Source organism: Haliaeetus leucocephalus, unplaced genomic scaffold, assembly GCF_000737465.1.
Source record: "Haliaeetus leucocephalus isolate CR32 unplaced genomic scaffold, Haliaeetus_leucocephalus-4.0 Scaffold656, whole genome shotgun sequence".
In the NCBI taxonomy this organism is placed as follows: domain Eukaryota; kingdom Metazoa; phylum Chordata; class Aves; order Accipitriformes; family Accipitridae; genus Haliaeetus; species Haliaeetus leucocephalus.
This window is the reverse complement of record NW_010973092.1, coordinates 12,388,817-12,414,621: the sequence shown is the minus strand read 5'-3', so window position 1 is coordinate 12,414,621 and position 25,805 is coordinate 12,388,817. Positions and strand designations below refer to the sequence as shown.

Sequence of the window (25,805 nt, the reverse complement as noted above, 5' to 3'; positions counted from 1 at the left end):
GGAGCCTCTCCAGCCTGGGCAGCGGGCAGCTAAGCTCACGGCTCTGAGCTAACTGCAGTCACTAACATGGTGTACAAGATTCACCCAGCCTGCCTGCCCCAGCAGCTGCTGTCACAGGGGTAACGAGCCCACCCCAGACCCACCCTGGCCCATTTCACTGTGAGCAGGAGTAGTTTACCTACCGTGCTCCCTACAGCCAGGGGAAGGGGCATGCCAGTGCCAGCGTTTTTATTTAAAGCCGCTTACCTAGTTACTAACAAGAGGGCTTTGAAAGAGCGAGCTCCAAAGGTTAATTGTGGCAGTTGTTAGCATGAGTGGGCGACAGGCCTGCTCCCTTGTTCCCAGCACAAAAGCCTGGGCCTTTCCTTTTTATTCCTGTCCCTTGTTTCTGCCTGTGCTAAATGACCTTCCTCTATTTCTCTTTTCTGTTCCAGTCCCCTCATTTGAAAGCACCTTTTTTTTTTCAGTTTTAAACTTCCCTTCGCTCCATTTTGACCACATGCCTTGGCAAACCATGTCTGACCGCAGCAGCAATAGTGTGAATGCGCTGTTGGCCAGGAGACAACACTGTCCCTTTCCCTGCTTCCCTGAAAGCTGGCATGGGGCTAGGGCAGAGAGAGCTGGGCTGCCTCCAGCCTCAGCCCTCTGCAGCACTTCTAAGCTGTTTAGCAAGGTCGAAAGGTATCTGCTGTTAATTTGCTTTCAAATGCTGACACTTGAGCTTTGTTCATTCCCAAGGGAAGCCAGCGTGCCCTCACCCTTACTGCCTGGAGGACAAGAAGGAAATACTGGACAAGGGCACTTGGTTGAGGCATAGCGAGCTTGAGACATGAGGAACCCTGAGATGAGACCCTGCGGAGCTGGGAACAGTGAGCAGGGTGAATGATCGGCGTCTCTGAAGTGTCCAGTCCTGAGCAGCTCATGAACTCCAACACTGAGGAGGCCAAAAAAACCCAACAAGTCCGTGGTCGCTTTGGAAAGTGTAGCCTGGTCTCCAGTGTCCCAGGGTGGCACACACTGATCCTGATAAATCAGAGCACAGCACCGACTGCCAGCCCCTGGGCTCTCCCCTCCTTCCTTATGCACCACCACTGGCACACACACCTTGCGTTGAACTCCCAGCCCCATGGGAGGCTCCTCCCAGAGATGGGTTTCCCAGTAGTATGTGACCCTGATCCACGAAGGACTCCCCTTCCCCCCCGCCTCCCAAATTCCCCTCCCACCCCTTTCCCCATGGTTTGTAGTGTTGCCCACGAGGCAGATGGTGCCGCAGTGGTGGGGCATGGGAGGGCATCACTCCCCGCATGCCTTCCCAGCACCCTCCTGGCGCCTTGGAGAAAGGGGGCTTGTAGCTTCTCCATGAGCCCCAGTGTCCGGCGGGGGCTCAGCAGGTGTTCCCGCAGCCCAGCTTAACTCTGCTTCTTTTCCCACTCCTGCACAGAAAGGAAAAAAAAGCAGGGGATGAGGAGACATCGCTGGAGAAGTGAGCGCTGAGCCCTTTGAGGGCATCCCTCCCTACCAGGGGCTTTGGACAGCCCCAGCATCTTCAAAGCCTGGGGTCACTGCTGCCCCAGTAATTGTAGAGGCGATGCTCTCCCTGCTGCCCACCCAGCCCTGCACCTTCCAAATCTCCCTGCAAGCCAGGCTCATGCTAACAGTGACTGCCGCTAAGCTGGGCCAGCCTGGCTGCAGGGGAACCTGGCCGTACCCCCTGCTCTTGGGGTAGGGAGCATCCCCGATCCCCAAATTTTATGGTCAAGGAAGGGGGACAGGACAAAGGATGAGATTTCCCAGGGGGCCAGAGATGAGAGGGAAAGCGAAGCAGTACCTTGGCCTTTCGCAGCACGTTTCCCTTGTTGGCAGGGAGGATGGAGGGACTTCTTTTCCTCAGTTCGGCTGCACAGTTAACGGGGACCAAGTGCTCAGGAGGGCTCCCGTTTGGCTTGTTTGCAGCTTCCTATGGAAAAGGGTGAGAAAGAAGGAAGAGGATTTAGGAGACCTAGGGAGCAAGGACAGCCAGGGGAGAAAGGCACAAACTGTCATGAGGTCAAAACTGATGTGGCCAAACCTAACTGATGCCTTGCTTCCGACCTCTGTCCACATGGGACAAAGCAGCAGGGATGTCCCTTCTTCCCCACGTGCTGCTCCCCCCGCCACCCCAAGCACCTTGCTGGGGAAAGCCAAAGCCACGAGAGCAAGAAGAAGGGATGCATACCCCATTCTCAGCCTTGCCGGTCACAGCTAGCCCCAGGGCTGGCCCTCCTGCCAGCGACTGCTTCAGCTGCTCCTTCACTTCAGACAGCTTAAGCTCCAGGTCGACGCGGCGCTCCTCCTTCTGCCGGCACTGCTCCTCCAGCACTGCCACCCGCTGCTCCAGGTCCTGCAGCTTCGTCCCTGCTTGCACAAGTGCACCCAGCTCAGCGCCTTCACCCGGGCATGAGGCCGCAGGGACAGAGAAGCCACCCATCCTCCTCGACGGGGACACTAGATGGGGCTGCCAGCCCGGCAGCGTGCTGCCGCCAGCCCCGCTCACCACCAGAACGCCAGCCCAGCATCCCCATCCCACCCCAGCTCTACAGCCTTCCCCCTGTACCTGAGTGCCTTTGAGCAGCTGCAGCACTCGGATGGCACCAACCTACCCATGCTGCCCTTTATGGCTTCCCGCAGCTCTCGCTTCTCTTTCCGCAACAACAGCAGCTCACTGCGGATTGATGTTTTCTCCTTCTCCAGCTTCTCCTTCTCCGTCAGAAATCGCCTGGCATCCTCCTCGGCCCGGTTCTTCCCGTACCTGTACTGGTTGGCATCTGCATGCACAAGGAGAGCCCGTCATGAAGGCTCTGGCCCCAGCTACACCGATGCCACCCGCGGTCCAGCTGAGCTGGTGCAGCACAACCCATCACCCGTGTGCTGGAGCCGGCCAGCCCCAGCCTGGTTGCAGACCCCCCTGGGCAAACAGCATCCTCCCACACTGGCCGGGGTCCCCCTGCGGAGTTTTGCAGCTGAGGGTCCCCACTCACTCGACGCGTGCCTCTTCACTTTCACTTGTGGGTCCACTCGCCGTGACTTCTCGCTGCAGGAGGAAGCATGGCGCTTCACCTGGGCTCCTGCCGGCCGCCCTGGCTCCTCCTCAGCCTGCAGCAGGGACAGGAGGGAAAGCGTGCTGAAACACCTGCGGGGCCATTGCGGCCTGGCCAAGGCTCCCGGGGGCACCTTCTGTAGCCTGGCCACAGTGGCGGGAGAGGGCGAGCCACGGAGCCATGCTCACCTGAACCTTCTCATAGGGGACGTCATCGTATACCACACGGGAGGAGTCTGGCCGGTGATCCTGGGAGGAGCTGGCCCACCTGCAGAAGGAGGGATGGGGTCTTTCTTTCCAGGACATCCTTGCCAGCCCCTCAGTGAGTCCTTCCATCTCAGAGGGCTTCCTGCTTTGCCCTCCCAACTTCACTCATGAGCACCCTACCCTACCCTACCCTACTCTACCATGTGTATCCCTTAAGTCCTTCATCAGCATTCACAAAACACCTTTTGCTTTCCATCCTGCCCAAGCAAAACTGCCCTGCTTCAGGAATGACCAGCCCCTGGAACGCTGGCTGTCCCCGAGATCACAGCACAAACTGTGTCCCTGCCTATGCCTTTCCTAGGGAACACACAGGGCTGAGGATCGCCATCCCCAGCCCAACTCCCTGTCCCCGGCACAGCAGGAGGACAGCCTTACAGGTAGGAGTGCCTCACAGCCGTCACTATGTTGGCAATCGTCTCCACGTCCACGTAGTCGTAGTGCAAGGCCTCCGGTGCCGTCTGTGAGCCCGTCTCCACCAAGAGGAGACCCAGCCAGCGGCCTAGGTCTTTGGAGCAGCTTGCCTGCAGGAGAGAGAAAGTGTTGGGGTGCATGCCCAGGTCCTGGTCCCTCGCCCTCACTCCTGCCTCCCGACGCAAAGTCCCGCTGTGGAGAAGGGCCCTTCGACACAAAGCGTGTGTGCAAGGCTTAGGAGGCTCCAAGAGAAAGCGCACGGGCACACGCAGGAGGGCCCAGTCCCAAATCCCCAGCCACCACCTCCAACCTGCCTGCTTCAGCCCTGCCAGCCTCCTCCCTGCATCCAGCCTGCAAATACCTGCGCGGCTGCCCCCGGCTCCCCCAAATGATGCCCCAGGCTTCCTTAACGTGCAGGGGAGGGGAAGACAAGGCACTGCTTGCATGCGAGTGTTGATCATCACAGGAGATGCTCCCCCAGCTTGACAACCCCCTCCTCACAGGACCAGCACACCCTGCCCGCCCCGCTGCCCGCTCACCTCCAGCGCGGCCACCTCCTGCCCGTTGCGAAGGATGCGGAAGGCAAAGGGGTGTTTGGGGCCCAGCCCCGGGACCACCTCACAGCCCTGGAGGACGATGGCGTTCACGTGGGTCCGCAGGTCAGTGCGGTCCTTGTGGAAGTAGAGGGTGTTGCCCTTCAGGCGACACCAGCGCTCCTTCCAGCACTGGTTAACCAGGACGCTGAGGTAGCCTGGGGGGTGGCAGGGCCAAGGGAAGGGTCTCAGTGCCTGCTTGGCTGGACCTCGGGCAGGCTTTAATGAGACATGGCTGCCCAGAGATTACAACATGGCTCTCTACTTGTTTGGTCCTTCTGTGCCTCAGTTTCCCCAGCTGGGACACCCTGGTCCCAGGTGAGGTGCCAGCTCAGTGCCACACAGTCACCTGAGCCTGTTTTCTGGGACACGGGTGACCCCTCAGCCCCATCCCCACACAGATGGGAATTTGCAGAGCTGGGACTGGGCACCATTTCATAGCCTGAGGCAGTGTCACAGCCCTCCAGCAGCTCGGTGAGCTTGCCCCCACCCCACTGCTCCCTTGCCCCCACCAACTGCTCCCCATACGGCCAGGTTGGGGGGGAAGGATGCCAGCTCCCCACCGCTCCCAGCCCAAGCAAGCCAAGCCCCGTCTCTGCCCCCGGCCCACACGAACCGCAGCAGGGGATGTCCTCCTCGGTGGAGGAGGTCTGCGTGTCCTCAGGAGAAGGCTTCTTCTTGGAGAAGCTGATGATCCTGGTGATCTTCTTCCCCGCTGCCCGGCTCATCGAGCCCTTCAGGTCAGCCAAGCCACTCTTTTTGCCTTTCCCTGGAAGGAGGACAGGGTAGCTGTGTGCCCCCAGCACGTGTCACAGCATCCCCCCTCACCGGGAGAGGATGCTCCCCAGCTGTGGTGCACACAGCCAGCCCCTCCGGTGGGGGGACAGCCCGCCCGGCTGGGGGCAGGAGCTGTACCATGCTCGCTGGGCTCTCTGCGGGCTGCCGGGGAGCTGGTCTCACCCGTCACCACGCTGTCCGAGTCAGAGGTGTGCTTCTCCTGTGACAGCCGCTGCAGGGGGAGCGGAACAGGCACCCTGTCAGCAGCATCCCGATGCACAGCCTCCAGCAACGGCCACTATCGGCCCTTGGTCCGTCCTGTGCAGGGCTGGGATGTCTCCCAGTGCCAGGGGAGCCCTGTTCCCCTTCCCCAGTGGCAGGGAGCCCCGTAAGCCCCACAGAGGTGCTGCGAGGATGGGAAGGACTCCTCATGCAGCACCCGGAGCTCAGTGCTCCCCCAGCCCTGCGTTCCCCAGCCTCGGCTACAGCAGCCCCACACAGCACCTCGGCAGGGCGGTTAGAAACCATCACCTTATCCAGGTCCATCTTGCATGGCATCACTGGGGACGTGGGGGCTTCCATCCCACCTGCTGCCGGACTGCTGGCTTCCTTTATCACCTGCAGAGACAGCCCCCAGAAGCCACTCAAAATGGACCCGAGAGCCAGGGCTACTTTCCCTGGCTCAGCACACTCCCGTCTCGCCGCCAGAGCCAGGCTGAACCACACGGAGAGAGGTCCTGGTCTCTGCAGGATGGGACAGTGAGCCCTGCTCAGGGCACAAGCCTGGCTTGCCTGGGGGACTGCACACATCTTGGCCCCTTCAAAACTCCAACTAGTTTTGCAGATTTTGTCAGAGATTTTGGAAATCTCAGAGGTAAGGGACTTGGGTGCCAAGCCACACAGTCATCCTGCCAGCACAGGACACCTCATGAACCCCCGTTTTACAGGCAGGCACAGTGTGGCTTGCCCCGGCCACGTAAAATAACCCAGTTCTCCCACATTTGGGGTAACAGCGGGGTTTGTGGTGTGCGCAGAGGCTCCTTTCCCACCCGTAGCCCCTTCCCTGCAGCCCCCGCCTCCTGCCCCTGAACAAAGGCAGGAAAGGGCCATGGGGAAGAGGAGGGGGAGAGCAAACATTCCCACCCTGCGGGGGCTATCAGCACCGGAGATGCCCAGGCCCTGGGAAATGGCTGGCCAGTCCCCCCCAGCCGATATGAGACAGGAGCAAAGCCCCCTTCCCCTTCCTGGGGGACAAGACCTTTCCCAGGGCAGCCCTCTCCCTGCCTCAGCCAGGGAGGATGCCAAGGAGAGCCTGTGGCCCCCCCGGGCGAAGTGGGGGCAGACATGGTACCTTCAGCCACTCCTCAGCCTGCTCCTTGCTCTGCACGGCCAGCACCAGCGCCTCGGCCCCCGGCAGCGAGAACCGCAGCTCGTGCTTCTTGCGCCGCCCGTCCTTGGGGACGTAGATGACGTTGCAGGTGCCCAGGGACACCTCCACATGTGGCTGCCGGTCCTTGGAGCTTTTGTAGCACTAGGAGAAGCAAAGGGAACTGCTCGGGGCTCAGCCGAAACCTGCCTGTCCTGCTGCCATGCTGGGCAGAGCTGGGGTCCTTCTCAGGGTCCCTCATGTGTGGCACAGATGGAAGTGGCTCAGTCTCTGCAACAGCCTTGGTGGCAGAGGGCTGCAGGGTGCCCTCTCACTCCCTAGGGTCCCAAAAAAGGGGAGCCCCCCGTTCGCTTGCAAGGGAAGCGAAGGCAGCCTCTGCACGTGCTGTGGGGCAGTGGCAGCCTTGGGGCAGGGTCTTGGCTTGGAGAGTGCTATTTTTCTTTAGCTTGGACCCAACCACCCTCATAACCCACCAAGGGGTTTCTGTCCCCCACCAGCTCTGGGCTCACCAGCAGTTTGCTGTCCCGTATGATGGTAAGCTGCTTGGCCCACTGTCCGAAGCGCTTTTTGCGCAACAGGAAAGCACAAATCCTGCAATCCTTCACCAGGTTCATGGAGGCTTCCTCTGATGGCCACTGGTGTGTCAGCTGCTGGCCCTTCCCCTCCTCCTCCTCTTCATCATACGACTCATAAGAGCTGCTCATCGCATCCGAGTCATTGTCTGGAAGGAAGCAGGCGAGTCACCCCGAATGGCACCCCGGAGCCCTCCCTGCCGGGCACGCTCGCACACTGCCAGGGCTCCCCACCCCCAGAGGGCTCCAGCACAGAGGCTGGGCTGGGTGCTGGGATGGATGGACTCTATGTCATCCTCTGCAAACAGCAGCTTTTTGACCCCAGCTGTCTCTGTTTCCCTTCCAAACAAGGCAGAATGCCTGCGGGCCAAACGCCAGTCCCAGGTGCATTTATCCAAACCCCTGGGCTGGCTTATTTCTTTGCAAGGTTCAAACTTTGAAAGCCTGGATTAAACCTTCTATCTGCAACAGAGGATCACAATCTGACCTTCTGCCCCACACCTCCCACGCAGGGCACAGAGGAGCGGGGCTCTGCAGTGGTGTCCCTGCCCCAGCCCTCTGCTGTAGCACAAGCAGCTCACGCAGGGCACGAGAGCTGCGTAGGCAGGGACACCCCTTCTCTGTGCTGGTGACAGACATGGCACTGGTTACATCTCTTCCGCAGCGCAAGGGCTCTGGCTTGCATGACAAACAGCACCCCATGCTCCTTGCTTTTTGCCAGCAGCCTCTGACACATGAGAGGTCCTCCAGCTTCAACCCCACCAGTCCCCAGCTCAGCGGTCAAGCCCCCAGCTCAGGGATGGACTTTGCCGAAGCTCTGCCTTCCCTGGTGAGGGCACCTGGATACTTACAGGAGTTTTTTTGCTCCCCGTTCATCCTGGTGACGGGGTAGTTGCTGTCTGCATCCTCATAATAGCCATCCTCGATGGAGTTGGGGGGGCTGGAGCTGTCTGTGGAGGAAGCAGAGGGTAGTGGGGGCTATTACACCTGGTTTCCTGCCAGGGATGCTGCGAGCAGCAAGCATGCGAGCCAGGCAGAGCAAAGCACAGCCTCCCAGGGCATCCCAGCATCGGTCCCCCCATGGCTCTGACCTCTCCCCATCACCCTCTTCGCTGTCGAGCTGGAGCAAACAGTTCCCTGCAATAACAGTGCAGCGGGATGGAAAGGGAGCAGGACAGGAGCGATGCCAGCGGGAGCAGCGATGTTTCCTTCCCCAGGATGAGCCGTCACACCCGCTGAGGGCTGCCTGCTTTGCCAGGTGGGCAGGCAGGCGGGGGGATGCAGTGGGCAGCTTGCCGGGCTCCCCCCACCCTCCTGCCGCCCCGGTGCAGAGCAGGACTCACTGCGGGAGGTGATGTACTCAGGGGCCTTGCCAGGGCCCAGGGGCAGGGCTTCCTCGTAGTAATCCTCAGGTGGGGGAGTGGTGGGCAGCGGCGGAGCAGGGTCCACAGGAACCTACAGCAGAAACACCACTGGTATAAGCCAGGCAGCAGAGAGTCACGAGTCCCAGCAGCTACTGCGGTGGCAAGGGACTGGAAGGGGTCCCAGCCTGGGCTACCGCCACCTCCCCGTGCGGGTGCAGATCAGACCTCACAGGTCAGCATTCAGGGACTTACAGTTTTTGCTGTCTGGCTCCTCGCCAGGTCCAAGCCAACGCCATCGCTGGTGTCCCCCTCCTCCTCCTGCATGTCCTGGAGATCCCGCAGGTCACAGTCTGCCCAGGGGTAAGCGAAGAGGGTGAAGGGAGCAGGAAATCCCAGAGCTGGCCTCCCCAGCCATGCCCTCCAGGGACCCCCAAGGCAAGCACCCATGGCCCTTCACTGGGAAGGTGCTGGGAGATGGGCATCACTGGTAAACACAGATGGTGCATGGATCCCCCATGGCCAGCCCCAAACAGCTACGGGGGACTGGGAGCAAGCACCTAGGGTAACGATGCCCACCCTGGACACAAGGCTACAGCTTTCACCCTCCTTTCCCAGGGCGCCCCAAGAGCCCGTGCTGTCAGTGGGGACCCCAGGGCCAGCACTGCACGCACCCAGCGCGACTCCCAGGGCATCAGTCCGAGTCGGCCACACGTACCAAACTCCTCAAAGAGAGACTCCACGAAGCTGGTGCCATTGCTCAGGGATGCTGTGTTGACGTACATGTAGTCCACGTCCTTCCCTGGGAGCGAGGGGGATGCTTTCAGCCCGGCGGTGGGCAGGGTGGCCGGGACAAGTACCGGCACCCCTCCTCCCCACAAACACCAACCCAAAGACACAGGCCAGCTCGCCCACAGAGCACACCTCCGGAGCAGGGGCCCAGGGAGCAGAGCAGCCCCCAGGGATGCTGCTGCCCCCCCCGCCAGGAGGGCAGGAAGGTGGGAAGGCTGTGAAGCCCCAGGTGCAGGGTCCTCCTGGCCTTCCCACGGAAACCCCTGCGCTCAGCAGAAACCGGTGGCAGGAAGACCTCTGCGAAGCAGCGTTTCCGCAGGGAGCAGCCCCCCTGCAGCCACAGCAGGGCTGACGCCAGGCCCCATGCCTGGGGCGGGGAGAAGCCGGGAAGCAAAAGCGGGGAGCAAAGTGCCCCGAGGGGGCTGAGCAGGTGCTGGGTGCTGGGCACAGAGGCGGCTCATCCTTGCCCTGAAGATGGTTTTCCCTACCCTGCTGGGGTTTTGGCCCAGGCCAGCTGCTGGGGACACCCACTGCCCCTGGGGACAGCCACCGGGCACCGCAGGAGGGGGACACAGACCTGCGGGTGGCTGCAGCTTCTGCAGGATGGTGGAGACAGCCAGTTTCTTCTCCTGCGTGGTGGCACTCAGGTACTCATGGTCCAGCAACTTGAGCAAGATGCTGAGCTCTGGCAGGAGCTGGTCCAGCACTGGAGGGAGCAGGAAAAAGCCTGTCAGCCAGGGTGGTGTTGGGGTGCTGGGGTTAAGACAAGGCAGAAGGGGCTGGAACATGTGGAGGACCCTAGAATGGGGGTCTTTCCCAGCTGGCCCAGCACAGCTCAGGCGGAGTTTGCTAAGCGCACACGTGCTCCTTCCGTGCACAAGCTCTTCCACCTGCATGCAGACGTCGGGATGCAGCCTGCTGAGCCCAGGAATGGAAACACAAGCTCTGCAGGGCTGCTGGACCGCTATCAAAGGGCTCAGCACACATATTTTTCCACGCAGATAAAACTGTACCTCTGTCTGCCTGAGAGCATATCATTGCTGCTGGTGCCCCCTCACTGTGACGGGTGCTGGGTGGTGGCGGAGAGAAGGAAGGAGGGAAAGGAAACCCAAATGCCATCTCCAGAGCCACATGGCAATGCCGCCCAGGGAGACACCCTCCCACCCCTCGCCTGCTGGGGGACATTCATATTCCCCTGCTGTGCTCAGACTACCTGTGACCTCCCAACCCAGTGCCACCTCCACAGGATCCCCATACACAGGCTAGAGCCTTCCTCTCCACACTCACCACCAGCAGCTCCTCTGCCCTGCTGTCACTCCTCCCCTGTATCATCCCAGCTCATCCACACCACTCCAAGGCCACCCCACTCTTCCCTCCAGGCATGGAGTGACTGCCCCAAGGGACAACAGTCCCTGCCCCACACAGGCACCTGCAAGGTGCCCAGGGAGGGGATGGGGACTGCAGCGCAGGAGGAGCTCTCCCTACCCAGCGCTGCGTTAGCTGAGCCCTGGTCCAACACACACAGCCCCAGAGGCGGCCAAGAGGGTCAGAGCAGCTGAAATCTTGGCAAAGGGGAACCACACCAGAAGCCACCGCTTGTTTGCTTTCCAGTGTGTGGGATCCCAGTACCCACCAGCTCCTGGGCTACTGCTGCACCTGCAGCATCAGCCCACAGACAGAACCTGGCAGGAGAGATAGAGAGAGCCCAGCAGAAAGCAGGAAAAGAGAATTTGCCACAATCATCATCACAGGCACACACATAAAACTGTGGGTCTCCTCTTTGATGTGGTGATTCATGGGCTAGTTTTTATGAAGCAAAGCACACTGCAGCTGTGGGGTTACCCATGCAGTAAGGCTCCAGAAAACACTTGGGTGTTAGCATATCAGAGCAGGGCTACAAAATAAATTCATCACTGAAAGCAGTATGTACAGTGCTAGCAGCAGCTGACCAACAGCTTTGGGAAAACGTGTTGGCCAGGGATGGGAAGGACGGGGAGGACTTGAACAAGGTGAGCTCTGGGCTCCTAATCTCTCATGAGCTCCCACACCTCCAATTCTGCACGTGCACCGACGTCCTCACCCCAGGTCTCTTCCTGTACCTTGCCTCCTCCGAGCAGGGTAAGACAAAACTGAGCTGGATCCAAAGCCAAGCTCCAGTTTTATCCGGGACCACACACCCGCCCAGCTCCACTGGCATCCAGGGTAGTTCCTGCAGGGTCCAGTGCCTGTGGGAGATGGCCTGCATTGGAGAGGCCAAGCTCAGGGACACCAGCAAACCTGCAGCTCTGGAGGCTACAGAGGGTGGAACAAAAAAAAGCTGTTTCTTCCAGTGCATGCAGGAGCAGGATCCCTTCTCTTGGCAGCAACCAAAAGTCATCACAGCACAGCTGGGGCGGTATGCAGCTGGCTTGGGGTCTCCAGGGACAGGAAGAAAGGCCAGAGGTTACCACAGAGGCAGCTCGGACGTGCTGACTGATGGGGACGGTTTGCAAGGAGGGGAGAGCGTGCGCCCTGGCAGCACGGAGCATTGGGGACACCCTGCCCGGGCTGTACCCGTCCCCACCGCTGCCCCTCCAGGTTCTGCCAGGGGAAGGGCCCTGGCAGAGCAGAGCTGGGCAGCAGCGAGGGCTGGCACGGGGCGTATTTCCCAGGGGAAGGGCAGGATGCTGTGCTGCTGCAGCTGATGGGATCCTCCTTACTCATGTTCCTTAACGAGCTTCTGCTGGGCCCTATCCAAACACCACATCCACTCTGCCCAACACCCATCAAAAACTGGGCTGCTACAGGTTTGACCTAGGATTTTGGGTGTCCTCCTTCCACCCCTGCAAGCCACGGCCTGGAGCACGGAGTGAGTCTCCCAGGACCGGTGGGAAGCAAGCTGGCACTGCTGCCCAAAGCAGGGACAGTGCAGTAAAACCAACTGCTCTTTCAAAGATTTTTGGCTGAAGGGGAGCCCAACACAAGTGCGTTGATGTGGATCAGCGCCCAGCCAAGATGAGCCCCAGGGCAAGGACACAGCATGCCCAGCCCCAAATCGCCACCTCCCCAGGACGTGAGGCAGGATGCGGCTCAAGTCTCTTCCTGCCGCCCCAGCCGATGGGCTTCTATCTCCACAGACCTTCTGCTTCCTCCTCCCTCCACCGCGCCAAGCTAAACAGCAGCCTCAGCCCTTTCGGCAAGAGCAGCTTTGCCAGCGCCCATCTCCCGTGGGCAGGCCAAACCAGGACAGGTAGCCCCCAGGCAGGAGGAGAAGCCTCAGCACAGCTCCAGAAGGAGCAAGCAAGCCTGGGGAGCTGGCAGCATCCCCCAGCCCGTGGGGAAGGAGAGGGAAACCACGGGGAGTGGGGCTTCTGCTCCTTGAGCACAGGACCCAGGTCCTGCTGATGCTCCACTCGCTGCCCCCCTCGAGCACATGCCTCCCAGGGAGGGGACCTGCTCCCTGCTCCAGCCACCCGAAAACCTTATGCCTGTGATGAGCGAGGGTAAGCACTCAGCTCCCATGGCCCTCTTCTTGCCCCTCTGCAGAGGCAGGAAGGGAGCAAAGAGTGGCAGATCCTCCCTGGGATGTTTGCAGCATGCTGCACAGGCAGGATGGGAGCAGGCTCCTGCTCAGGGATGCGGTGGTGTTCTCCAGGCCAGGTGACATCGTCCCCTGCACGGCTCAGTGGGCAGGGGGCTAGCAAGGAAGCAGCTGGGACAGAAAGCAAGATACTCCCCTAAGTCCACCCAGCACCTGCAAGCAGCTAGGGAGACACTCATCTACCTGCCGCCCCAGCTCAGCAGGCTCTCAGCTGGCCGTGCGCTCCCACAGAGGAGATGGGGGCCATGCACATTCCCTACCTCAGCTTCCCACAGCACACCGAAGCCTAGGCTGTGGTGCTCACCAGCATCCCCATCCCCTGCTGCGTGTAGGACATCTCCCTTCACAGCCACCAGCTCCTGTGTCAAGGCTTCAGACCAGCCAAGAGCAAAAGGGCAAGAGGGTTCCTATTAATAGTGACAAAGCAGGCGGCGTGCAGCGAGGAGACCCCACTGCGCGCAAGAAACGAGAGTGCCCGATAAGCGAGGTTTGTCGCCCGGCGTGGCAGGCGGGTGAGCTCATCAGCAACGCCCCGAGCGCCGGCTCTGAGCCGGGGGCACGAAGCACGGCGCGGGCCGAGCACTGAAGGCGCCTTTGTTTCCCCCCAGCTGAGCTGTCCCCTCCATCTCCCTTGTTAAACATCCTCCAAAATACAAGGGGGGGGGGGCAGTCAAAGAGGCCTGTGATCCCAGGAGGGCGCACAGCCTGCTGAGCCAAGCCTCTGCCCGGGGGAGCGGAGGAAGGGAAGGGATTAATTTCCTATACTCCTTAGGCTTCCAGCCTAAATAAGGTTAATGGGGTGGCTGCAGGAAGCAAGGGGAGATTGCTCCGGGGTTGCTTCGTGGAGGGCAGCAGGGACCAATGTGACTGACCCAAGGTCACCTGGCGAGCAAGGACCGGCACGTAACTTCTGCAATAGCAGGCAGGAGCGAGCGCAGACCCCGCGCCAGCCTGCGTCCGTGCCTGCGCTGCAGTGGGCCGGGGACTGGGCTCACAGTCCGGGGATGGGCGCTGGTGTCGGTGCACAGCCCTGCCCTTGGGGGCTCTGGCAACTGTGGGTGAAACTGTGGAGCCTGGGGACAGAGGTGGTGGCAGGACATCAAAGGGCTCCTGGGGGGAAGGCGGCACGACATCAGAGCAGCCACAGGCGCTGAACAGGTGACGCAGCCGAAAAAGGGACCTTGCATCCCCCTCCCGCGAGCCTCCGCTTCACTCGTGGGATACCTCCGGCCTCGCACCTGCCTCTGATGCTGACAAATGGGTCCCACCTGCTGCTTTCTTCTGGAGCTTCTTTTGCAACCAAAATCCTGTGGGACTGCACAGCTTCGCTGGGCTCAGGCTTTGGACACAGCCGTCCCAGGACAGGGAGCAACGCCAGCCTCCCCTCCCAGAAACTCACTCCTCTCCACATCTGCAGCCTGTCCCACTATCGTGGTGGGATGGGGAGATGTCAGTGAGGTCTCTGAGCCTGGGAAGGCCAGGAGCTGTGGCAGCAGATGGCTTTAGCATTACCTAACTCAGGCTGGATGGGCTGGGGGGACCCAGAGTAGCTTTGCTGGGACGGGGTGAGCCGGGGGACCAGCACCAGGACGCTGCTGCTGTTGAGGACAACGGGGCAGTATTTACTCTGCTGCTAAAGCCTGCCCTAGAAGCAGCACCAAGCACAATGCTGGCAGAAGAACTGCATCCCCTCCAGCACCCCACCACATCTCTCCACCCTGCACCCAGGCCAGCTCTATTTTTAGACCTCACGAGCGCTCCCCACCTCAGGGACCCGCTTCCACAGTGCGGAGATAAGGATCCGGGTGCAGTCTGCAGCTGCAGAGCCCATCTTCCCCTCCCCAGCCTCTGCTCCGTCACAGGAGCAAAAATCAGGTCTTGCTCCAGCAACCTGCAGAGAGGAGGAAGAGGAGGAGGAGGAAGAGGCTCCGGTCAGGCCAAAGCAGGAGTTTCCTGGTGTACAAACCCAGCTTTTGCAGGGGGAAAGATAAGACAATGCATGTAGAGCTGTCACTCCAAGCAAAGCCAGTCTGCAGCCCAAGAGAGCCCCGGGGAGGGCAGATGCTGCTTCACAGCACTGTAACGCTTCGAGGTGCTGCAGTGGGAGGTGCAGGGGGACCCCTGTCCTGCGGTCACAGATCTCCCGTCCTCCGCCTGCCCCCGGCCATGCTTCCTCCCGCGCCAGGTGAAGGCTGGGGGCGAGGAGGACCGGGGGAAAATCGGATGCTGGGAGTAACGACCATTGTTTGTAGCTAAAATAAAAACCAAGCAAAAATAAATCCTTCCTGTTGGCGCGGGCAGGGCCCTGGGACACTCTGCCTGCCTGCTTGCTTGCGCAGGGCTGCTTAGAGCTGCCACCGGCAGTAAACAAACGTTTATAGCTCCTGGGATGCCATAAATAGATGGGGTGTGGGCCAGGGAAGGGGGCTCAGCCAGGGGCTACCCCAGCACCCAGTGACAGTGGTGATGCCCCAGCCCCAGGAGGAGCCCTGCAGGGAGGTCGCCTACCCTGTGGGACAAAAAGACCCAGCGCTGCCGGAGGAGTTGCTCGCAGCACACAAACCGCTCTGCCCTCTCCACGGGCTGATGTCGAGCCGCCTGCAAGAGACACCCGGGTGCCGGGATGTGCCTCCATACCTCGCTGCCTGCCCCCAGTCTCCTCCTGCCCCAGCATGGGCTGCAGGCATCAGCAGAGGGGTGATGCCTGAAGTAGGTGTTGACAGACCCTTCCAGCCCGTGTGCTGCTTCCCACCCCGGCAGGGCCAGCCTTCCCCTGCTGCTGCTCCTTGAGGAAGACCATGGCCTCCTGAGCTCTTTGCTGAGCTCCCAGGGCAGTTCCTGTTCCCATTCCCAAGGAGGTTTCTTTCCGATGGGGAGGAGGCAGGCGCACAGCCGGCAAGGAAGCGCCTTGGCGGGGGTGGCGCGGCGCTCCCAGAATTGTTCCTTTGTGCAGAAGACAGGAGGACAGACTGCTGCCTGCCTGCACCCTGCCTGCGGCCACCGCTCCTCCGGTGCAGGCAGGAGGAGCACCCTGCCAAGCAGGCAGGAGAAAAGCAGCGCTCAGCCTCCGGGAGGCGGCAGGGGCAAGCAGGGCATCCCTGCCAGCCAGGCTTGGTTTCCCAGCCAGCCATCACCAGCTGGGTGTGGGGCAAACTGGGATGACTGGGACTGGCTGGTGGGGCCAGGAATGCCAGCCTGGAAAGTACCTCCTCCTCCCAGCACAGCTGTCTGTACAGCTATGGAGCAACTTGGCATGCTCCAGCCCAGAGGGGTTTTAGAGAAAAGCCAACCATTAATGATCACACTTGAGCTCTGACAACATCCCCTAACAGTGGAAGATTTGCTAAGGGGCCACTCCATGCACATGAATCATCTCCTCCCTGGAAACAAGGGCCCCTTGAGTGGGGCGGATGGGGGGAGCACCTCTGGCTTGGCATCCAACAATGTCGGCGGGAGCCTGAGTACTTGGGGCTGGCTCCTGCACCGCTGGGAGCCCCCCACCCTCCCTGGCTCTCCAAGTGCCCCAGCCAGTGCCTCTTCCCACCCCTCACTGTGATTAACCCCCTTGCCATTAGGCCCAGGACCCTGGCAGTCACCCCTGCTCCCCCAGCGGCTCAGGCACCGCAGCATCCCTGAGCGTTGTGGGGCACAAGGCGAGCTCAAATCTTTTGACTTGTCCCCCAGACTCCCGGCACCTCCCTGCCGCCTCCCCACCACCCCACAGCACACCCCGTGCCCTGCCAAGACACGCTGCAGCAGGCAGGGCAGGGATACACATCTCCTGGGGATGTCATCATCGTGACCTTACAGTAACTAATATCCTTAGCTGATAACCTTGGAAAATCAGTCCTGGGAAATGAATGTGAAACCTGCTTGCTGAAGGGGGCAGAAGGTCCCCCACCAGCTCTCCCTCCCGGCACAGTCGCCCGCTGGCTTCTCTCCTTACATGAAGGAGCCCGCAGGGTTCACAGGGCCCCTCCATCCTGCTCCAGCCCTGGGAGAGGGGGAGATGAGCAACCAGAGAGGTTAAATAGCAAGAAGGCTGCCCTGGCTATGCCTGCTGAGCCTCCTTCATCTGTGGCCCCATCTGCTCCAGACACACACCCCAATGCTGACAGCAGCTCGGGGGGGGCATTCCTTTCCTAGCACAGCTCCAGCAGCACAGCCAGCTCAGCCGCTTTCAGCAGTGCTCGTGTGAAGGGTCCTGCATCTGGCCCAATGCCTTTGCCAGCAGCAGCTCGTCTCCCCAGTATAAATAGCTCTGCAGAAAGCCTTATCGCATGGCCTTGCTCCCAGCCGCTCGCCCACCCCAGCAGAGACCAGCCGAGCAGCAAGTCTAACCTGGGGCCGAGCGGCAGAGCCACCCTCTCAGCCAAGCTCTCCCCAAGCCCTCCTGCTTCACCCTGGCCCCCTGTGCAGAAAGGGTTTCTCAGAGTCCTCACCACCCCCCAAAAAGGAGAGATGAGCAAGGGGAGCTGCGGCACATGCCTGGGGCTGGTGCTCTGCCCAGTGCACCCAGCCAGGCGCAAGGGAATCGGACGCAGAAGCAAGACTCCAAACATCCCCAACCCAGTGTGCTCTTTTCTGGAGGAGAGAGTTTTACATCCTCCCCACAGTCTTAAACTAGAAAACAGGAGTCCTGAATAGAGAGAAGTGTAATTACAGGCCAACAGAGCACGCAAAGGGCAAAGATTATCACCTGCATTCACGCCCCTGCCAGTTCACACACTGTAGAAACCATCGCTTACTGCTGTGGTGCCAGTCAAGCCTCTTCTCTATATAACTAGATTAAAGGAGAAACTGGAGAACAAGGGAATCGTGGTGGTTCCCTTTCTACCCAGCCCAGTGCCGGCAGCACTCCCTTCGCAGCATGGCCCAGAAGAGGGGTGCTGCTCTGCAGCTGAAGCCCCAAGCTGGGTCGAGGCTCTCCTTGCAATGCCCACACTCGGAACACGGCTCCAAGTGGAAAATCCCCCCTCAGCAGCAGCAACCACATGCCCAGAGCTACGGCCTTCCCCCAGGGCTGCAGCACCCTCCCTCACCCTGCCTGCTCTGCTTGGTGCCCCAGTCCCCGTGGGCAGTGACTGAGGGAGGGGTGTCACCTCCCCAGGGAGCCCCAACAGAGCCACTGGGCATCGGAGGGGCCGAGGCTCTCTGAACTGGCATTGCTGCTGGAAGAAACCCCCGGGGCAGCCCTTGTTGCTGCAGGGTATGTCCTTCCTCGCAGCAGCTCGCACCAAAGCACAGCAGCCTCACAAGTGGTGCAGGTAGTAATTAACAGGCTGATTAAATTACCCACAAGCATCTCCTGTGACCCAGGCAGATAACAACCCTCTAGTGCCCCGTGCTGCAGTGGGACTTCTTCTCCAGGGGCTGCCGCGGCTGTTCTCCCACCACTGATGGCTCAGCAGCCCTTTATCTACGCCTGGGAGAAGACCGTGGTGGTTTGCTTTAGCTCACCAAAAGCAAACTTTATCCCTCTAACCCAAAGAGGCTGCAGCTACCCCCACCCCAGAGGAGCCCTCTCTTACTGCTGAGCACAGCAAGAGGTTGAGCAAATAAAAGCACCCAGGTGAGATATCGCTGAGTGACCCTGTTCATGTCCCCAGGCAGGGCACAGGCAGCCTTCTCCCTTTGCCTGCTCTGCCCCAGACCCCTGAATCCTGGGGGGCTCCTAATCCAACAAACAAGTTGTTTCCAGCCACAGCTCAGCCCAGTCAATGCAATTAGTTCTGCAAATAATGCGTGGACCAGAATCTGTACTTCCAGGCTACCTTTCAAAACTCAGTGCCAGCCTTAGCGGGCACATGGCAGGATGCTCTGTTGGGCCAGCCTGAGCTGGAGAATGCGTTTAAATAATAAATGAAAAAGAGAGGTTTGAGATACTCTTTAAAGGAATAGTCAGGCAGGGGCAAGACCTGCTGAGTAATGTATAAAAAACAAGCTTCAGGCAGAGGGGAGATGTTAGGATTAGTCAGAACCCAGAATAAACTGTGTTTTCTCCAACCAAAATTTTGGTGTCGGCCTTGTCCAAACAAACTCCAGAGTGCAGGGAGCAGCAGGTTGGCCCGGGCTCCCCTCTGACACTGGGAGAGGCCCCAGGACCAGTGCCACAGCCATTTGCCCACCCCTGTGCCCACCCTCTGTGAGGGGCTGAGCACTGGGAATCCTCCCTGGGTCACACCTTCCTGCCTGCTGCTATCTTGGGCTGGCAGGACCTGAAGCTCTCACCTCCCTGTAGCCCTTAGTCTCCACCAAACCTCAGCCTCCAGGACAGCAGGAATTACAGCTAATTGCAGACACTGTGGTGGGAAACCCGCTGACTCAGCACCCCAGCGCTGATGACGGCTTTCCTGCAGGCATGCCCTCCCCACCGTCCTGCGCCCAGACAGGCACGGCCACATTACCACCCAGGGCTGGGTGGGTCCTCCAGCCCCCAAATCTCCAAAATGGACACCCCAGCCCCACTGATGGGGGTGGAAAGCTCTCTGCATCCCAAAAGGCGGCTCTCCGCGTCCTGTACATCCCCCTTCCCCGAAGCCAAGATCCAAAACATCTCGGATGCAATACCCGACCCGCAGGACTGAGATGCGGGGAGGCTGGCAGGGCTGACACATCTTTCTAGGAGGAAGACTCACACGAGGCAGTTGTGCCTGGACCCTCGGAGGCAGAGGAGGGTACGGGAGCCTCACCTAGCAGGGTGTGGGCAGGGAGGGCGTGGGATTTGCGGCAAGGAGCTGGTGGATCAGCCACCAGCCAGCCCCACTTTCCCAAACGCTTTCAGCCATGTTGCACAATGCAGACCCCTCTTTTCAGAGGCTGTGGGAAGAGAAACCACAGACCCTCTGCGGGGGAAATATCCCCATGGAATCGGGAGGAGGGAGTACAAGCACCCGGCATCCAGCCTCCTATGGTAGCATCCCTGCCCCAATCCTGGCAAATGCCCAGGAGCTCAGGAGCTGTGCAGGGCACATGTCCCGCCCTGCCTGGCAGGGGGATCGGGACCCACTCAGTGGCCACCCCAGCCCTGTCCCTGCAGGAAAGTGATGTTCCTGGGCCGGGGCAGGCAGGGCACAGCAGAGGGTCTCTGCATTTGGGGGCCGTGCTGCCCCGGAGGACCCTCGGAAGGCAGGATAAGCGTATTTTCTCAGCTGCAAACAGCCCTTCCGTTTCCTTCCCTTGCCCAGCTCCGTCGGGAGCATCAGGTGCAGCGGCAAGGCCACGGGCCGCCAGCATTTCCTACCCGCTTAACCCCTGCGGGGCAGGGGTGGAGTGGCAGGAAAGCCAGTTTATCCTGGCGGGAAAGCTGAAACGCTTGAGCACAGGGGAAGATGCCACTGCTCTGGTTATTGCCGATGGCTCCATCACTGCCAGGACTGGTTCACCGAATCTGCTTTTAACTCCAGGACACAAAAGCCAGCTATCAAACCTGTTGCTACATAACTTCTATTCCTGGCTCTGTGCTTTACAACCTCGGTTTCCCAAAGCATAAGATGACACTGGGACCACATAAAATGGGAGGCTGAACCCACTGGACAAGGAGCCAAAAAGGGGCTGTTCCCCCATCACCAACCTGGGAGGCTTTAACGTCCAAAAAACGCAGAAGAAAGCCAAAGCTGTTCTCCAAGCTGCTCCTTACACATCTCCTGCTAATTGCCAGCAATCAGAGCATACCAGCATCTCCCAGCTCCTTCCTATCACTTCAGGATCACATGCACATGAAACCCACTTCAAAAAAAAAAAAAAAAAAAAAAGAACTTTGAGTATGGAAACCCCTTGCAGCAAAGATCTGTTTTTGTTCCAAACTGTTACGAAATGTCAGTGTTTTCCCTTGCCTGCCAAAGAGCCTGCCTTTGATGTGATGGGAGGCATATCAGAAGCAAAAAGTGAAGGGGCTGCAGCAGCCGTGCCGTGGGGGGAGCCTGGGGGAGGGAGGGCCAAAGAAGTTATTTTCATCTTTCCCGACTGCGGAGGCTGCAGATCGTCAGCACAGCATCTGCAGAGTGACCTGAGCTCCCCGAAATGCCACCGCTTTTAGCACCGCGGAGTGATGAAAGGCAGGCTGGTGGTGGCTGCGCGGGTGCCCTCCCCGCTGGTGGCAGGACCTGCTCTATTCATCCGGCGGGTGCCCTGGCAGGGGGTGCCAGCCCTTGTTTGTGCGGTGGTGGGGCAGGGCTGGCAGAGACAATGCAGAGCTCCTTGGGAGGTTTCCAACCCAATTGTCCTGCTGCTGCCCTGGAAGAGTGACATTTAATAGATATTTTGCAGGACTGACAGTTGTGCCATTAATTTTAAGTTTTCTTATATGCAGGAGGAGATGTGTGTTCCTCAGGGGAGAGCTTTAGCTGTGCCAGTCTAATAGTAACCGGTGCAGGGAAGGGTTAAGGGGTCAGGACATGAGTCTGGGATGCCAGAAACCACTTCAAACCTCCACTCTGCTAAATTGTTATCTTCAGTCCCCAGCAAGTTATTTGGCTACTGAACAACAGGCAAATCTTGAGTCAAGCCCAGTTTTCACTCCCTGTCCTCTGAAAAGCCTTCCCACTGTTTGGGATGAGACAACTTCTTCAAAACCTTAAACAAAGCTTTCCTGGGCTGGGATAAGAACTGCCCACCAGCTGCAGGCGAGAGGATTTCAGGCACATCGGGCCTCAGTGCTGCTCATAGCAAAGGGCACATCAGCCTCGCAGCTCAGCACATTTGCACAGGAAAACAGCACTTCGAGGTCAAGAGCAAGTGCGGGAAAGAGGCAGGTTTTCCAGACAGCCCAGGCAGATAGGACAGTCCCCAGGGTCCCTGGCTGGAGGACACTACCCCTGCAGCAGTCAGTAAGGGGCACTGGCCCGCTCCTTCCCCTCTCCAGCAGCCCCTGCCACAGCAGGCACCGGTGACGTGCAGGGCAGGGCAGGTCTGCACCCCTCCGGAGCAGCCAGGCTGGCTTCCACAGGGATCCAGTACCTATAGCAAGACCCATTTCCCCTGGTTAAAGGCAGCGTGGCACCCAGAAGGATATCAGAAGATACAGAGGGGCAAATAAGTCCAGTGTCTCCCTGCTCCGCTTGGCATCAGCATCCCCAGGGCCGCCCTCCCACCCTGCTTTGTCCGGCACGGTGGGGCCGGAGCAGCCCGCGGTGGGCTCAGCCCCCTTCCCCGCATGCTCCCCGGCTATAAACAGGCGGTGGCCCTGGGCAGCTGAGTTTCCAGCGGAAGGAATGGCTGCAATGCGGGGGAGAGCTCGGCACTTGCCTGGCGCGCTAACAGCTGGCCCGATCTGTGTTTCTCACCCACTCCGCACCCCCTTCCACCGGGCTACGTGCGCGGGGCAGGCAGGATTCCTGCTGCCAGCTTGCAGGCAGCAGGTCAGGAATGATCCGGGCTCCCTCCCACCAACCCCGTGGCCTCCCCATTCCTGTGGGCGAGCTGGAGCCAAGTTTATCCCTGACACATCTCTGCCGGCTTTGCTGGATTTAGACCCCAGATAAGTTTGGTGCAGGACCTAAATTCTGGTGGCACAAAAGGTCAGGGCAGAGTCACTAATGAGAAGCCTTGTGCAAGCACAGCCCTGCTAGAGCAAAGGCTTGTGGCACAGATCACCTCCCAAACCATACACACATGCACTCCTCCATCAGCACAACCTGAAACAACTCTGTAAACAGCCCACAGCACCAATTCCCCTGGTTAGCTGCTGGTGTAGAGCTGAGCCCTGCACCGGGTGCTGCCCAGCCTGCCTGGGAAGGCAGCAGGATCAGCTGGAGCACAGAAAGCAACAAAGAAGCTGGCAGATCATAAAGCAAGAGCAAGTCCGGATACACACAGGGCCTGAATGGAGCTGCAGGTGAAGAAAGGGGCTGCCAGAGAGCAGGCAGAGGCTGGGAACGATGCACAGAGCTCCTACCCACCACCAGACCCAGCACACCTTGTGCTAGGGGAGGGAGCCTGGTGAGACCCCCATACCTTCCCTCCATGAGCCACAGCCCCCAGAGGGATCTGGTGGCTCTGGGTGACGAGCAGAAGGGTCTGGAGGAGGTTTACATTAGCAAAGAGCCATCCAGGTGCCAACAGCAATTCATTATAAGCATTCAAGGCAAAGCAGGCAGGCACTGCTGCTGCAGGCACTAGAGAGGGGGATAAAACAGCAGAGGGGCTCTCTCCTGGCAGGGCAAGTCCGCAGAGCAGCCGCACCATGCCCAGGCCCATCTCCATGATGCTCCAGGATGGTTTCCGCAGCGTGCCAGGCACACCCTGTCCTTCCCTGTGATGAGGTCCCAGGTTTGATTTTTGGGGTGGGCTGGGATGCAAACAGGGTAGCCTCCCACCAGCTCACACAGCAAGAGAATGGGCAAGCCAAGACCCTGTGCTCTCCCCATCGGTGAGGTCCTCTGGGACCTTGAAGAACAGCTCTGGCATCACATGTCATTTGACAACACTCCCCCTCCCACAACAGCACCCTCCTTCAGAGCTGGCAAAGCCACCCTGTCTGTCTGGCAGGCAGGGTGAGCCGCAGCCGTGGGGGAAGGCTGTCCCCGTCACCATCCCTGTCCCCTCCCGGGCTGCTGGGCACTGACATTGCTCTCCGAGCACCGACACCGGGAGCTGCAGCCCACAAGTCAAACTCCTCATAACAGTGTTTCCACTGCGGAAACGCCACCCCATCCTTTTACATCGGCAAGGGGAACTCTTGACCCTTGGGTCTTTCTGGTGCTGACCCAGGGCTGCAGACGCAGCACTGCCTGAACCGCCCTGGGACTTCAGCGCGGTCCCAGCCCACAGAGCCGGAGTGATGCCCCTGACCCCCCCGTTACCATTTTTGGCTGGTGCTTCTATAGCACCTCTGAGGACTGGCCAAGGGCCAGGACCCCCATGCTACACCATGTCACCACCTGCTCCTTCTCTGCAGCCCCAGGCCACTGTTCAGCAGTAGCAAGCAGCAATCCCCCTGAAAGCCTCCCTCTGCTCTCTCCAGGGACTTGCCAGCCCCAGCAGAAATCCAGGACCCTCTCTGCATGGTTGGCCCAAAGGCCTGGCAGGTTTGTTCATATCCCAGATCAAAGCCTAACAGCTACGTGAGCCCAATGCCACAAGCTGCAGGCGGGAATCACACACATGTGGGAACGCAGCAGCTTCCCAGCAGGGTGGGGATCAGGCCCTCCATGGCTTTACGAGACCACTGGCATCTTCCCCAGCCAGGGAAACTCTCCGGATCCGATCAGCTCCATCTGGAAACATCAGCCACCTCCCTTTCTACGACCAGAACTTCCCCTTAACAAGTGCTTCCACCCCACAGACTAATTTACAAGCTGCTGGCTTTTCACCCATCTGACCAGCAAAGGGAAACCGGTACCAGTTTGTGTCCCCTGCCGCAGGGCTGGTGGGGGGGCAAAGGCACCCCGGGAGCAGGGTCCCGCATCGATCCGGTGAGATGCACCCGCTTGGTCGGGAAGGGATGCGCGACCCCCAGATCCCCGGGACCGGGACGGGCATCCCCTCTCCCCGCCGCGGCGGGGAGAGGGGATGCCCGTCCCGGTCCCGTCCCGTCGCGTCCCCCCTTACCGCTGAGACGGTCCATGGTCCCGGAGCCGCGGGCAGCACCGGCCGCCCCGGGAGGCGCGGGCGGGCGAGTGTCACCGGTAGCAGCCGCCCGGCGGGGCCGGGTCTTGGCTTCGGAGCGGCCAATGGTTTGGTCCGCCCCTCCCTCGGAGCACGGCAGCGCCGAGCACCGGCACCGCCCGGCACGGCACCGAAAGACCTTCGGGAGGTGTCCCCGCCGGCAGCACGGGGGGAAAGTTTGTCCCGTAGCACCCACCTCCCGAGGGGGTCCTGGGGTTCTCCCCCCTCCCCGTGCATCTCCCCCGGGTGCTGCCCCACACCGGGCATTGAGCACCCACCCCCGGCAGCGGCAGCACCCGGAGATCCCCCCCCCCGGTGATGGGTGGGGGGTCCAGAGCGGGCCACCTCCGCCTGCCCGCAACCTGCCCGTGGGGGTTGTTGGTTTGGGCGACTTCAGTTTGGGCAAAGATCCAGAACTGATTCCCCCCACCCAAATGCGCACCCAGTGAGCGAGCGCAGCTCCCCCTTACCGCCTCACTCCCTGCTCCCCCCCACCCAAACCCCTTCGTATCTGCTCCCTCCTGGTGTCCCTCACCTGCCCAGCCTCTCTCTGGCCATGGTGCTCACACCACCGTCACTGTCCCTCCCCAACAAAGACCTCAGGGGACACCGGGGCTTGGGACACGTGTGGGGTGTGCGAGGGAGCGTCCCGCGCGTGGAGAGCGTGTGGCAACAGGGGCAGTGACTCCTGGCACCCCCAGGAGAGTTTCTCCCAGCCTCAGGCCTGCAGCTGAGCCCTCCTCTGGGGCCAGCAGGCTGTGACAGAAATGTCATTCGGTTTCACACATACCTAGTTATCACTTGAGAAAGCGATAATTGAAATATTAGACGTGCACTAGCAACTGGCCTCGAGGGCTTCCCCATTTGGAGCACTCTTAGCCCAGGACAGCACGGAGGCAGCAGCCCCTCTCGCACCCCCCTGTGCCCAGCTGGGAGCCAGCCCTGCCCCACTCCCCTCAGGCAGCTCCTGCCCTGATTCCGCTCCCTGCCTGGCTGGTGGTTGCTGGTCCCTCCCTTCTGGATTGAGCCCCATTTTTCTCTCGTAATGTGGGATCACCTCTGGGGCTCTGGTCGGGGCACAGGGAGCTCGCAGGCCAGGGCTGCCAATGCCACCACCCGCCGGGCTCCGGCTGCTTTGGGGCTGGGGCTTGTGAAGCAGCCAAATGAGAGTGTGGGCTCAGGCAGTGATGACTTCCAGGGCAGGTGCTAATGCCCCTGCCGCCGCTCGCTGGGTGCAGATGGGTGCTCTCTGCACACTTCAGGGCAATGGGAGCCCATGAGGGTCCCACGGGGTGTCTGATGCCCCTGACCGGCATTGGCCAGAGAGGCTTCCTTGGCTCTGCCTCAGTTTCGCCATCTTTGCCACGCAGGTAGTTGTGGGG

The 25,805-nt window shown here is 60.3% G+C and overlaps 1 protein-coding gene across 2 annotated transcripts; it reads right to left on the bottom strand.

Moving 5' to 3' along the window:
- Positions 1 to 1,239: 1,239 nt before the first annotated feature.
- On the bottom strand, positions 1,240 to 24,417 carry AFAP1L1 (actin filament associated protein 1-like 1). Of its 2 annotated transcripts, none has more exons than XM_010579078.1 (19): positions 24,367 to 24,417; positions 9,814 to 9,942; positions 9,163 to 9,246; positions 8,700 to 8,797; positions 8,427 to 8,538; positions 7,935 to 8,033; positions 7,021 to 7,232; positions 6,476 to 6,655; positions 5,656 to 5,742; positions 5,263 to 5,356; positions 4,964 to 5,116; positions 4,294 to 4,505; positions 3,719 to 3,864; positions 3,266 to 3,344; positions 3,018 to 3,132; positions 2,640 to 2,804; positions 2,216 to 2,397; positions 1,829 to 1,957; positions 1,240 to 1,433 (listed from the first exon to the last, which is right to left on the bottom strand). In XM_010579078.1, the coding sequence occupies exons 1-19, from the start codon at positions 24,380 to 24,382 to the stop codon at positions 1,410 to 1,412; spliced, it is 2,316 nt and encodes a 771-aa protein (XP_010577380.1). In that variant the 5' UTR covers positions 24,383 to 24,417; the 3' UTR covers positions 1,240 to 1,409. The 2 variants fall into 2 exon arrangements, with proteins under 2 accessions (XP_010577380.1, XP_010577381.1); XM_010579079.1 differs by having other exon boundaries at positions 2,216 to 2,394.
- Between the last annotated feature and the right edge of the window lie 1,388 nt (positions 24,418 to 25,805).